This window comes from Hemitrygon akajei, chromosome 5 (assembly GCF_048418815.1).
Source record: "Hemitrygon akajei chromosome 5, sHemAka1.3, whole genome shotgun sequence".
In the NCBI taxonomy this organism is placed as follows: Eukaryota; Metazoa; Chordata; class Chondrichthyes; order Myliobatiformes; family Dasyatidae; genus Hemitrygon; species Hemitrygon akajei.
Window position 1 is genome coordinate 137,641,791 of NC_133128.1, and position 15,016 is coordinate 137,656,806.

At 39.9% G+C, this 15,016-nt stretch overlaps 1 protein-coding gene across 2 annotated transcripts in view; it reads right to left on the bottom strand.

Moving 5' to 3' along the window:
- Positions 1–15,016, bottom strand: part of LOC140728213 (disco-interacting protein 2 homolog A-like) — a 264,393-nt gene that overhangs the window by 15,942 nt on the left and 233,435 nt on the right. For both annotated transcript variants that reach the window (XM_073046628.1, XM_073046627.1), the window contains exons 27-32: positions 13,826–13,947; positions 11,205–11,316; positions 7,099–7,208; positions 3,194–3,324; positions 956–1,124; positions 528–698 (exon numbers count right to left, since the gene is read on the bottom strand). In XM_073046628.1, coding sequence (XP_072902729.1) covers positions 528–698; positions 956–1,124; positions 3,194–3,324; positions 7,099–7,208; positions 11,205–11,316; positions 13,826–13,947 — 815 coding nt within the window. The remainder of the gene's footprint in view (positions 1–527; positions 699–955; positions 1,125–3,193; positions 3,325–7,098; positions 7,209–11,204; positions 11,317–13,825; positions 13,948–15,016) is intronic.

Below are 15,016 nucleotides of genomic sequence, written 5' to 3' on the forward strand. Positions count from 1 at the left end.
TAAACAGAACTATTCTGTCACATCTCCTCAAACAGTTTCCTCTTTCTACTTCCATAGCCACCACGACACAAAATTCTGAGACTTTGCTGTGAAATCTGAGACTCCCTACACCAGAAGTTCATTACATCAGAATGATAGTGCCAATTAGTCTAACATCAAATTGATACACTGGTGACTTGATTACTATTTTCTTGTGCGGGATAGGGTTGTAGATGCAGGGACCAGTGACCATTTTCAAAGGATAGATCCATGGCTCTGGACTGATCAGAGAAAAATGGTGGGTATTATCTCCTAAGGTGCATAACAGTTTTACTACATATTCACTTCCTGTAATTTTCAAACTGGATATACAGATCAAACTTGTAGTTTTGCCTAAGATAAACTTGGGGCAGTTAAGTATTCTTCAGAAACAAGGAAGAGGTAGAAGCCTGTGGCATTGCCTAGGCTGAGGGTTTACTCTTCACTGAAAGATATTGACATATGAATAGATTTTCAGTTTAATTTAGCTAATATCATGAAATTCTCACCTGTAAGCAGATGGCCACATTGACCCTGCAGCCAAAGGTTGTACTGACAGCTCTCAGAGATAGTCCAAGGTCCTTAAATAACTTGGAGAAGGACTGTGTAAGCGCTATTCGTGGTCGCTCCTCTGCAACCACCATGCATGTTCGAACACAGGACAAATTTACACCTTTTGCCTTGGAAAAAGAAAACATGGTCTTAAGATCATGACAGTGCAGAGATTATGAAAACGGTAACATTTCTTAGATTTATGAAGAACAGGTAAAGTGATTTCTTTTTGTAAAATATGCCATTTAGTATAAACCTCAACAAGATTAAATATGATTTGAAAAGCCAAAGTGTTGTCATCTAGCTAACATAGCATACTTCAACAAAAGACCCAGTCATTGACACAATTTGCCAAATAAACTCCAGATTCACTACTGGCTCCTACCTTGAGTGCATCTGTTTGTGCACCAAGTCCTTTAGTGCACATCTCCATTACAGAGTAGGAACAGAAAGTCACACGCACTTTGTACTGACTAACTGCAGAGAGCCACAGAGAGACATTGCTCTCCAATTCAAGGGGAGGAACAAGGATGGACTGATGACCTGAATACACACTAGGAAAAAACACAAAATAATTATGAAAATTTATATCTGACATCTTTAACTGTGCTCATAGTACAACCTTAGACAATTGACCAAATAAATAAATCATAAAATAAATGTGAGAACATACAGAGAATAGCTTTAATTTTCTTTCACTTAAATTGGTTCTTTCCATGCTGCTCAAATGTGTTGAGAGGCCCATCATTAGAGCACCTTAAAACTGAATGTCGCTCTACATTTCTGATGCTTCCCCATAGCTATGTAGCAACATCGCAAGCTGAGAAATCAAATTTTAGCAGACTGAACTCACACATCAATATTCTATGCTATCACAGGTTAAGTTTCAACATGTTGACTTGCCATGCTCTGTAATCACCTATTAATACCAAACCACTTAGAAAGAACACATTGCACATTAGTTTCAGCTCAGTTAATTAAACTAGAAATTTGTTCTTTATTTGACATTACATTAAATCATAAATAATGAACAACAGTAGTTAGAGATCAAGTCTTTAATAAGCATGTTTCTTCTCAACAAGAAGTGCTTACAGGTGGTGTTATGGTTTCCAGTGTCACAACTGGTTTGCTCACGCAAGGACTGTGTATCAGCATAAAACAAAGTTACATTTTAGAACAGTCTTTTGGTTTCTCATTATCACTAATTTGTATGAAAATATAGGTTTTTTTGCACTTGCAGGCACTGACTTTGTTATAAATTGAAGAATTATGTAATTGCCATGGTAGAGTTAATTTCCTGTAGCTAAATTCCTGCCACAGAGTCATACCCTTTGAAAACAGGCCACCATGTCAATGTGAACCATTGGGCACCCATTCATATTATCATTATCTTGCAATACTTGACCAGTTATCTTCTATGCTTAAGTAATTCGAGTGTTTGTCTACTTCTTAAATGAATCTGCACATTTTCACAGAGTATTCCAAGAACTCAACACTCTCTGGGTGAAGGAAGGTGCCCTCAGAACCCTTCTAAATCTCTTGCCCCTTACCCTAAATTTATGCTCCTCTGATTTTGGGAAGAAGTTTCCTGCAGTCTACTTCTTTTTATACCCCTCGGTTTTATATATTTCAGTTATATCTCTCAACCTCCCATGCTCCAGGGAAAGCAAACACAGACTCTTCAGTTTCTCCATTCCCTGCAACATCCTGGTGAATCTCCTCTACACTCTCTTCAGCACTATCACATCTTTCCTATAGAATGGTGACCGGGAGTGCATGCTGTACTCCAGATGGGGCCTGACCTATATGTTATAATGTTAAAGGATAACTTCCCTTTTCTTGTATTCAATGTCCTGAGTAACAAAGGGCAGAATCCATTTGCTATGTTACCTACCTGTCCTACCACCTTCAAAGAGACCTTTCAACTTGTAAATCAAGGTCCCTCTTCAAAACTCGCTAGGATCCTACCATTCATGGTGTATGTCCTAGCCTCAGTAGTATTCCCAAAATTAATTACCTGATATTTATCTAGATTAAACTCCATCTGCCATTTATTAGCCTAGTTAACCAAAACATTATTATATATAGTCCTGCAGACTAAGTCTACTCTTCATACAATCAACTCCATCAATCTTCCTGTCACCTACAAACTTATTGATCATGCCTCCTACCTCCACCTTATCTCTCAAGGACAGCTTCTACCTGTGGTTATTAGACTATTAAATAGATCCCTAGTACAGTAAGTTGGACTCTTGACCTCACACTCTACTTCATTATAAATCTTGCAACTTAATGGTTACCTGCACTGTACTTTCTCGGTTGCTGTTACACTTTACTCTGCTTTGTTATTGTTTTACTTTGTTCTACCTTAATACACTGTGTAACATTCTGATCTGCATAAATAGTATTCAAGAAAAGCTTTTCACTGTATCTGGGTACATGTGACAATATACACCAATTCCAATTCCATATGATTAACAGTAAAGCTCCTGACACCGATCCCTGGAAAAAAATCATAAGGAACAAGTATACAATCATAAAAACAACTCTTTACCTTCACCCCATATTCCAGGTCAACAGATAACATCTTAATAATCAATGTCTTTAGGAACATTTTTCTTACCTACAGAGGCACCAGAGTGCAAAACCAAGACCGCAGTAGGGATCAAGGCAAACTGCAATCTGTCGGGAAGGGTAGAGCTCACATTGCAACTTAATGGAGCGACACATAGCACTAGTTGCTTCATGAGACATCTGTTGACAATAAAGACAATTCTCAAATGAATATGCATTCATGATTGCATTTGGCCTTAAAGCAGGGAAAGTAAAAAGCATTTAAAACCAGGTTTGCTCTGAGATTCTAATCATATTAACACTAGTTGTAGAATCAAAGAGCTACAATAGCATGGAAACAGCCCTTCTGTTCAACTGGTCTATGCCCATCAAGAGACTTAATCCAAACTAATTCCATTAGCCAGCATTTGGCCCATAAGCTTCTAAACCTTTCCAATTCATGTACCTCTCCAACTGTCTTAAAAATTTTGATTGTACCTGCCTTAAACACAAATGCAGCAGTCACAGGAAGATATCAGCACTTAAAGGCACACTCCAAATAGCAGCCATATACATTAAGGTTGTTATAGAAGACAGAGAAGCACTCAGGAAGAGGGGTGACTGAATAAAATCTAGGAGAATAAAGCTAATTCAGGGCCTGCTGCCTCTTCTTCCTCTTCCTCCTCCATTCAGGGCAACAATCAGGAATTGGACAGGAGACCACTATTTGGGTTTGGGTGGGAACAAAAGATGTCACTGCACTTCATACTTCACAGCGCCATCAGGGATGAGTGAATTAGGTTACAAAGATACATATCACAAGGAACTTTGCCAGACACCAAGCCTTAGGAACACTGTGTAAAGACTCATTAGAGGGGAGCTTGGAGCAGAAGGGTGTGCAGTGTTGGCAGTCCAAATCCACACTGCCTTAAAGGATTCAGATGGGATGCTTTCATGACAAGGCTGATGTGCACGCATTGTGAAATTGCCAAGTGCACAAGGAGACAAGAATCATGGAACAAATCCATTTCTATGCCCACCTCTGCTTACTGGGCCTGAACACTTCCCTCTGCAACTGGATCCTAGACTTCCTGACTGGGAGACCTCAGTAGGTCCGGATCGGAAGTAGCATCTCCAACACAATCATACTGAGCACGGGGGCCCCCCTTGGCTGTATGCTCAGCCCACTGCTGTTCACTCTGCTGACCCACGACTGTGCTGCAACGCACAGCTCAAACCACATCATCAAGTTTGCTGGTGACACGACCGTGGTGGGTCTCATCAGCAAGAACGATGAGTCAGCATACAGAGAGGAGGGGCAGCGGTTAATGGACTGGTGCAGAGCCAACAACTTGTCTCTTAATGTGAACAAAAGAGATGGTTGTTGACTTCAGGAGGGCACGGAGCGACCACTCCCCGCTGAACATCGACAGCTCCTCGGTAGAGATTGTTAAGAGCACCAAATTTCTTGGTGTTCACCTGGCAGAGAATCTCACCTGGTCCCTCAACACCAGCTCCATAGCAAAGAAAGCCCAGCAGCGTCTCTACTTTCTGCAAAGGCTGAGGAAAGTCCATCTCCCATCCCCCATCCTCATCACATTCTACAGAGGTTGTATTGAGAGCATCCTGAGCAGCTGCATCACTACCTGGTTCGGAAATTGCATCACCTCGGATCACAAGACCCTGCAGTGGATAGTGAGGTCAGCGGAGAAGATCATCGGGGTCTCTCTTCCCGCCACTACAGACATTTACACTACATGCTGCATCCGCAAAGCAAACAGAATTATGAAGGACCCCTTGCACCCCTCTTCTCCCTCCTGCCATCTGGGAAAAAGGCACCGAAGCATTCGGGCTCTCACGACCAGACTATGTAACAGTTTCTTCCCCCAAGTCATCAGACTCCTCAATACCCAGAGCCTGGACTGACACCAACTTACTGCCCTCTACTATGCCTATTGTCTTGTTTATTATTTATTGTAATGCGTGCACTGTTTTGTGCACTTTCTGCAGTCCTTGGTAAGTCTGTAGTCTAGTGTAGTTTTTCTGTGTTGTTTTTATAAAGTTCAGTGTAGTTTTTGTACTGTTTCATGTAGCACCATGGTCCTGGAAAATGTTGTCTTGTTTTCACTGTGTACTGTACCAGCAGTTATGGTCGAAATGACAATAAAAAGTGACTTGACTTGACTTGACTTGAGAGGTCCTACAGAGTCAAAAGACCATTACCTCCCCTCTGAAATTTGTTCTTAATGACCACTGAGGTGAGGTGTTAAATGCTTGCCCTCTTGTGCAGTCCCAAAAGATTCCACAGCATCATTCATAACAGTTCCCAGGGTTCTGCTGAATGTCTACCATCAATTGATATTACCAACAGCAGACTATCTTGGATACTACTGCTTGTAGGAGCTTGTAATACCAGTACATAAATATTCTGTCATATTTTCAACACCATAACAATGATTATACTTCTCTAGAATATGTCATAAGCCTGAGATAACTTAAAGGCACCCTGATGTAATAAACAGCATGCTTAAATACAAGATTTACTTTAGAGCACATCACAGAAACAGGCCCTGAGGCTCACCAAGTCCATGTAGAGAATCAACCCCACCCCCCATGTACACTACATTAATCCCATATTCAAATTCTCTCCACATTCCCATCAGAAATCCTGCCAGATTCTCCCACTCATCTACACAATAAGGACACTTCACAGTTACCAATTAACCTATTAACCTGCACATCTGTGGGGTGTGGGAGAAAACTGGTAGGGAAAACTGATAACCCTCCACATACAGCACACAAGGTCATGGCTGAACCCTCTACATCCCTTGTGCTGTGAGATGGTGTTGCTGTATACCATCCTCCTCCTCACCACTACTGTGAAATTTTATTCCTTGCAATTAGTCATAGAATTGTACAGCATGGAAACATGCCATTTGGTTCAACTGGTCCATGCTGACCACAGCAACCTCCCTCTTAGTCCCAACTACCTGTGTTCAGCCCATAACCTTCAAAGCCCCCCCCCCCCCCATGTACCTATCCAAATGCCTTTAAATGCTGTAATTCTACCTGCCTTGACCACTTCCTCTAGCAACACATTCCAAGTACTCATTATGATCTAAGTAAAGAAACTACCTCCCAGATTTCTTTTAAATCTCTCCCTCATTTTCTATCAGTGCTTACTAGCTTTGGCCTCCCAGGCCTGGGGAAAAGAATGACTGTTCACCTTATCCATAGTCTTCATGATTTTATGAACTTCTAACCTCTCGTTATTCTACGCTCCAAGGAATGAAGATCCAACCTCTCCCTCTCATTCCCTCTGGCTCAGGCAGCATTCTTGTAAATTCTTCTGCACCCTCTCCAGCTTGACAAGGTCTTTCCTATAACTGGGTAACCAAAACTGAACAGAGTACTCCAAGTGTGATCTTACTCATTATGTCCCTGCTTATTTATAAATACAGTGCCCTGAATGACGAAGGCCAGCAAGATAAACATTTTCATCACTGCTTCATTTACTTCCACAGCTGATTTCAGTGAATATATCCTCTGGTCCCCCTTTTCCACAATCTCATTAGCGGACTGCCGTTCACAGTATAGGATCTATCATGGTTTGAATGTCCAAAATGCACCATCTCATAAGTTGAAATAATTTGTATATAAAATGCCTGGGGGGAATGTAGCTGGTATTTTAAAAAAGTTCATTTGAAATCCAATAAATCTTGCTTTATTAATAAGATTTTATATGCGGCCTTCAGTCGAAGATGTGATTAGGGTTCAATGCTATTGCACCTTCCAAATTGTACAGAGTTGAACAGGCTTAAAATCCTACTACAAATCCCTTAATTAATATCTGTACATCAACTGAATGACCAATTAAAAATATATTTATTCAGCAATAGGCAGTTTGTAGGATTTCATATAATTGTCACAAATCTGAGTTGAATACTCAGCTAACCAACTGTTAAGATGCCATACCTTCACTCCTGCCAGGATTCCAGTAGTGGACACACTGAAGTCCAGATACGCCAACATTTCAGGTGTTGGGGCTTTATATATCTGGGGGGGCTTCCTTCTTGGTAGGTCATCTGATCAAAATACACAAATTTGTCATAAATGATCAAAATTAGACTTCATTAAAACATCTGCAGTATAATGAACTCAGAAATAGGTAAAACTTGTTCCCAGCACAGAATGTACTCTGAATAATTCTAAATGCCCAAAAAGAGAAGCAGACCAAGATCAGATCAGGTCAACACACAAGACCATAAAATATTTCAGTAGAATTAGACCATTTTGCCCATTGAGTCTGCTCCGCCATTTCAACATAGCTGATCCATTTTCCTCTCAGCCCCAATCTCCTGTCTTCTCCCCAAAACCATTTATGTCCTGACTAATCATGAATCTATCAATCTCTGTCTTAAATATACCCACTGACTTGGTCTCCATAGCCCCCTGTGGCAACAAATTCCAGATTCATAATTCTCTGCCTAAAGAAATTCCTCTTCATCTCCATTCTAAATGGACGACCCTCTATTCTGTGGCTGTCCCCTCTGGTCCTAGACTCTCCCACCATAGGAAACATCCTATCCATATCCACTCTGTTGAATCTCAACATTTGACAGGTTTCAATGAGATTCCCCTCTCATTCTTCTGAATTCCAGAGAGTACAGGCCCAGTAACACTCCTCATATGATAAGCCTCCTCTGGAAAAGGATAAGGATCCTCTGAACCCTTGCCAATGTCTACATATTGTTTCTTAGATGAGTCCCAAAACTGCTCACAGTACTTTAAGTGAAGCCTCACCAGTGCCTTATAAAGCTTCAGCATTACTTTCTTGCTTTTATATTCTAGTTCTCTTGAAATGAATGTGAACATTGAATTTGCCTTCCTCACTACTGACTCAACCTGCACAAAGCCTTCCAAGTCCCTTTGCACCTCAGGTACTTGAATTTTCTCTCCATTTAGAAAATAGTCTACACTTTTATTTCTTCTACCAACTTGCATGACTATACACTTCCCAATATTGTATTTCATCTGCCATTTCTTTGCCCATTCTCCTAATCTGTCTAAGTCCTTCTGTAGCCTTTCCGCTTTCTCAACACTACCTGTCACTCCATCTATCTTTGTAAACTTGGGACACAAAGCCAAAAATCTATCATCCAAATCATTGATATATAACATAAAAAGAAGCCGCCCCAACACAGACCCCTATGGAACACCACTTGTCTCCGGCAGCCAACCAGAAAAAGCTTCCTTTATTCCCACTTTTTGCCTCTAGCCAATCAGTCATTGCTTTATCCAAGCTATTATCTTTCCTGTAATACTATGGGCTCTTATCTTGTTCAGCAGCCTCATGTGCGGCACCTTCTCAAAGGCCTTCTGAAAATCTGAGTACATAACATTTATCGATTCTCCTTTGTCTATCCTTACCTGTTATTTCTTCAAAGGTTTGAAAGAGATTTGTCAGGAAAGATTTTCCCATGTGCCTCCAAGTACCCCAAAACCACATTCTTGACAATTGACTCCAACATCATCCCAACCAGACAACAGAGGTCAGACTAACTTGCCTACAATTTCCTTTCTTCCTCCTCTCTCCCTGCTTGAAGAGTGGAGAGGCACTTACAATTTTCCAGTCCTCCAGAACCATGCCAGAATCTATTGATTCTTCAAAGATCTTTACTAATGCCTCCATATCTCTTCAGCCATTTCTTTTAGAACCTTGGGACGTAGACCATTTAGTCCAAGTGATTTATGTACCTTCAGACCTTTCAGTTTCCAAAGCATTCTCCGTAGTAATGGCAACTTCATTCATTTTTGCCCCCTGACACTCTTGAACATCCGGCATACTGCTAATGTCTTCCACAGTGAAGACTGATGAAAAATGCTCTAGTACTTTAGTTCCTCCGCCATTTCCTTGTCCCCCATTACTTGTCCAGCATAATTTTCCAGTGGTCCGATATCTACTCTTGCCTCTCTTTTACTCTTTATATATCTGAAGAAACATTTGGAATCCTCTTTAATATTATTGGCCAGCTTACCTTTGTATCCCATCTTTTCTCTCTTTATGAATTTTTTAGTTGCCTTCTGTTGATAGTTTAAAACTTCCCAATCTTCTAACTTCACACTAATTTTTACTCTATTATCTGCCCCTCTTTGGCTTTGACTTCCCTTGTCATTCACAGATGCATCATTCTACCTTTAGAATACTACTTCTTCTTTGGGATGCATCTACCTTGTGCCTTCCAAATAGTTCCTAGAAACTCCGGCAGTTACTGCTTTACCGCAATCCTTGCTAGCGTCCCCTTCCAATGAACCTTGGTCAGCTCCTCTCTCGTGCCTCTGTAATTCCCTTTACTCCATTATAATACTGATACATCTGACTTTAGCTTCTCCCTCTCAAACTGCAGGCTGAATTCTTTTATATTATGATCACTGTCCCCTATGGGTTCCTTTACCTTAAGCTCTCTAATCAATTCCAGTTCACTGCACAACACACAATTCAGAATAGCTGATCCCATAGTGGGCTCAACCATGTGTTTCTCTAAAAAGCTATCCTATAGGCACTCTACAAATTCCTCCTCTTAGGATCGAGCACCACCATGATTTTCCTAATCTACCTGCATATTGAAATCCCCCATGACTATCATAATATTACTCTTTCAACATGCATTTTCTATCTCCTGTTGCAATTTGTAACCTACATCTTTGTTGCTGTTCAGAGGTATGTATATAACTCCAATCAGGGTATTTTTAGCTTTGTAGTTTCTTAGCTCTACACACAAGGATTCTACACCTCCTGGTCCTATGTCACCTCTTTCCAAGGATTCCATTTTATTTCTTACCACCCGAGCCACCCCACCCACTCTGCCTACCTCTCTGTCTTTTTGATACAATGTGCATCCTTGGATGTTAAGCTCCCAGCTATAATCTTCTTTTAGCCACGATTCAGTGATGCTTACAATGGCCTACATGCCAATCTGTAACTGTGCTACAAGTTCATCTACCTAATTCCATATACTGTGTTCAATTATAACACCTTCAGTCCTGTATTCATGACCCGTTTCAATTTTGATTCCCTTTTGCATTGCAACTCATCCCATCGACTGCAATTTTGCTGTACCATCAGCCTGTCCTTGCTAGCAGTCTCACTACACACTGCCTCTGTTTGTAAACCAACTGCCTTGTCATCAGTCCTTTCACCCTGGTTCCCATCTCCCTGCCAAAACAGCTTTAAGCCTCCCAAGCAGGTCTAGCAAACCTGTCTGCAAGGATATTGGTTCCCCTTGGGGTCAGGTGCAACCCATCACTTATGTAAAGGTCAGGATGTACTTTCCCCAGAAGAGATTCTAATGATCCAGAAATTAGAACCCCTGCATCAGTTCCTCAGCCATGCATTTATCTGCCAAATGCTTATTTTTACCCTCACTGGCATGTAGCACTTACCAGCTTTCTACCTAGCTCCCTAAAATCTCTCTTCAACTTTCCTACCTATGTCATTGGTGCCAATATGCACCAACAATTCTAACTATTCACCCTTCCCCTTTAGAATGCCACAGACCTGATCTAGATATCCCTGACTCTGCCACCTGGGAGGCAATATACCATCCAGATGTTTCTATCACGTCCACAGAATCTCTTCATTCTTCCTCTAACTATGGAATCTCTTATCACTACTGCAGTCGCCTTTGCCTCTCTTCTTTTCTGAGCCACAGCACTATACTCAGTGCCAGAGACCTGGTCACTGCAGCTCCCCCTGGTAGATAGTCCCCTTCAACTGGATCCAAAACAGTATACTTGTACGGTATGTTTGTATAAGTAACTTCTAGAGTGCAGTACCTTAAGGAAGATGCTGACAGCAATCCTAATATTGGGCTATATAATCATATAGCTCAATATTATGAACAACAGTATTTCCCCGATCATTCTCCATTTTTTCTGATTTATTCTAGGTATGAAGTATTGAACTATTTCAGTCACCAAGGAAAATATGATGTCAATCAACTTTCTCCAATAGATTGATAAACATTTAAATAGCCTATCATCCAACTAATAAATTGCATGTTTATTTAGTAAAATCTTACCAGTATCTATAACTGTTGGCCAGGTCTTGACATCCACTGCTGAAGCTGCCTCTTTTGAACGAAATAGTTTTAATATAGCTTGCGTTGTGAGTATGCAGACAGATTTGCTTACCTGGAAGGAAAAGGTAAATAGTGAGTACATCCTACAGAGTATCATTATAGATAATGTGGATGAGTCATGACTTGAGACATGAGCTGGCCCAAATACCAATTCATTTCACAAACAACCCATTGCTTATCAAACTTGGATTCTGCTGTTAATTCATCAATGGGACAACTACCTTCAAACAAAACAAAAACTTCACTTGTCTTTATTCCTATACTATGAAACTCCAAATTTAAAATCAAATGATGCTGATAATGCACAGAAGATCCTAATGACAATAAAAATATTGCCAATGTTCAGACTATGGTCCTTTGATCAAAACGAGAGCATTTTACCTGAGAAATGTCTCTTTACATTTTCATTTCTAATATACCTGTACACTTTGACTTATTGACAAGAAAAAATGATGGATTATAAACAAGCCCAATAAATGTTCAGATTCAATGGGAGATACCTGTTTCTACTTAATATAGCACAAAATAATCTCATTCTTTTTTTAGCAGAAGAACCCATGTAAAACAGTGGGAAATAATCCATCCTAAATTCACATATTCCAAATTACTAGGAAACAAGTTATGCATTCAGACTAAGGTGTTATAATTGTCCTAAGTGAAATATTGTTAGATAAAGCCACTGCCTCAATTTAGGATTACCTACTTTACCTGCCTACTCTTTGAATTTTACTGAAGCATAGATTCCTACACTTAAAACATGATGGCTTGATGAGTACTTCTTGTTTTATGTAAACAAAAACACGTTTGTTAAGTATGAAGTGGATGGAATAAGCCAAGCAGTTGCACTACCATACTGGTTTACACCAGTTGACTGAACAAGTCCTATTCATTTGAGTTGGCTTCAATCCACAGCCTTATTCTATCAGAGACTATACCAACTTTGCTGCACAGTGGTCATATAAACAGTACATACAAATGAGTAAACCTTCAGAAGTTTTCTTTTTTCATAATTCAGAGAAATTCTGCTTCAATAGAGATTTACTTAATCAAGATGAGTGTTTCTTTTTATTACAGCATTTTGATTTAACAATATCTCTAATACTTTGCATATACAGCAAAGTGACATAACATATTACCATTAGTTCCTTTAGACCAGGGGTTCCCATCCTTTCGTTATGCTGTGGACCAATACCATTAAGCAAGGGGACCATGGATCACAGTTTGGAAATCCCTGCTCTGGGCAGAAAAGCACTTTGAAGTATTGCTTAACAACTATCCCTTTGCTTAGCAGAGCTCTGTCTGTTACATTTGTTCCATGGATTGCAGCATAGTGATTGACAAGGTTATATTAGTAAATCCATGCAATGGACATTGCTTCTGTAAGCATGTCTTCCAGTTATATTTTTAAATGGAAATTAGCTTTCATTGTAGTTCCATTAACCATATTTTCTACATGGATGGAAATGACCCTTAATGATGAAAGATTTTGGCCTGCAATGTCAATATTTCTGTCCCCATAGATGCTGCCAGATTTGCCAGTTACTCCCAGAATTTCTTGTTTTCATTGTAGATTTCCAGCATCTACAGTTTTTATTGTTTTTTGATTTGGTAGTAATTCTTATTCAGAGGTAGCAACATAGTTCACAAGACTTCGGTGAATTCTAAAGCAAGATAGTTAATGGAACAGCACAAAATGCTGAAGAACCGCAGCAGGTCAGGCAGCACCCATGAAGGGAAATGGACAGTCAACACTTCAGTTCAAGACCAATCATTCATATAAAAGGTTGGAGGGGGGAATGGGAACAAGAGCTGGCAAGTAATGAGGGGTCTTGACCCAAACTGTCAACTGTTCATTTTCTTCTACAGATGTACCCTGACCCATCAAGTTCCTCCAGAATTTTGTGTATTGCTCCAGATTCCATCATCAATAGTATCTTGTGCTTATAGTTCATGGAATAATTCAGAGATGGTGGTGCAACATAAAATAGTGATTTTTGGAAAGGTGCCTAGTGTGGTAGGGTGGCACGGTAGTGAAGCAGATAGTGTAACATGATTATAGCACCGCTGTAAGATTGGGATTCAATTCCCACCACTGTCTGTAAGGAGCTTGTACATTCTCCCCATGAGCAATGGGTTTCCTCCAGGTGCTCCACTTTCTTACTGCATTCTAAAGGTATACAGTCGGATTAGTGAGTTATGTGCATGGAACTTTCATGCACAACAGTCTCTAGAGTTAACAGAGAATGGTGCAAAAAACAAAAAACATCCAGTGAGCAGTAGTTCTGTGAGCTATAACGCCTTATTAATGACAGAGGTCAGAGGAGAATGGACAGGCTGGTTCAAGCTGACAGGAAGTCAACATTAAATCATATAAGCACACATTGTAACAATGGCGTGCAGAAGAGCATCTCTGCATGCACAACATGTTGAACCTTGAAGTGGATGGGTTACAACAGTGAAGATCACAGTGGATTCCACTCCTGTACCTAATAAAATGGCCACTGTCTGTTTTGGTGTACATGTGACAAATAAAACTAATCTTCAGTGATTTAATATCATACCTCAACAATCATCTTAACAGTTGGCAAAGTTGTAGCAAGGTTCTGAGGATGAGGCGGTCGCACAGCGACAGGCACACATCCTGCATACAGACACCCGTAGAAAGTTATTATAAGATCGATACCTGCAAGAAGAGACAGAATGAGGTAGTTTGTTTAGTAATGTAGTATGTGCTTAGAGGCAACAAAATTTAATAACAATTGATAGACAAAAAATTAATGTAAATGCCTGCAAATGGTCTGGAAATGAAATTGGGTCAACAATGTGCATTCAAATATTACAGAATATACTTATGAAGTAAGAGCTGGTTGACACCATTTTTCCAGGATAAATCTGCAGAGGACAAAATTTATTAGTGTAGAATGAAATCCATTTATGATAATCAGACTGTCACAGTCTCACAGATCCAGACATATAAACAGATGTTCTGTTATATGTTCCCTGGTAGCCCTTGCCTCCTTACCGTACATGACTAAATTACACTATATGCAGCTTCAAAGCATTGCTTTGACACATTATTAAAATAGCTTAAAATCAAAGACAGCTTTTATATGGGCTACGTGTGTGAAAATTAACATGATTGGAAATTAAACTGAGTAATTAAAAAATTAAACACTATTAATTGATGAATAAGGGACCATAATCCCCCAACTGCCAATTTTTAATGAGCAAAATGTGCAAATGATGTGTTGCTGCAATGGTAGAAATATCTGCTCAAGAAATATTCTCAACTTCAGCATTGCTCGCTCATTGTATAAGCATATGGAGTCACTTGTGGGCAAGAGTTAATATTGAGTCACCAAAAGACAAGATAGCATGACCTAGCATTTGAAAACAATGGAAAATTGGCTGCAATTGTTTTTCAACCTGTTTCTGCATCACGTTGCCTTGAAACCCTCAACAGTATTTTTTGTTGCAAATTCTTCTATTTCTCGGCCCCATACTTTCCTGTGGCAACATCATTTGAAGGAACATCAAGTTCTACCTGCATGCAGTTAACATTCAAATCTCCACTCTCTGGATTATTCCACTATTTCAGATTAGTCATACAGCTAACCTAACATCCTACATTACTTGAATAAGAAAATCCTACCAATAAAGTTTGCCATCTCAGTGCTTTGCTTGACAATACTCAGAAGGCTAAGACATGATTTTTAATTGGACAACATTGATTTGCTCTGTCCTACTGCTGC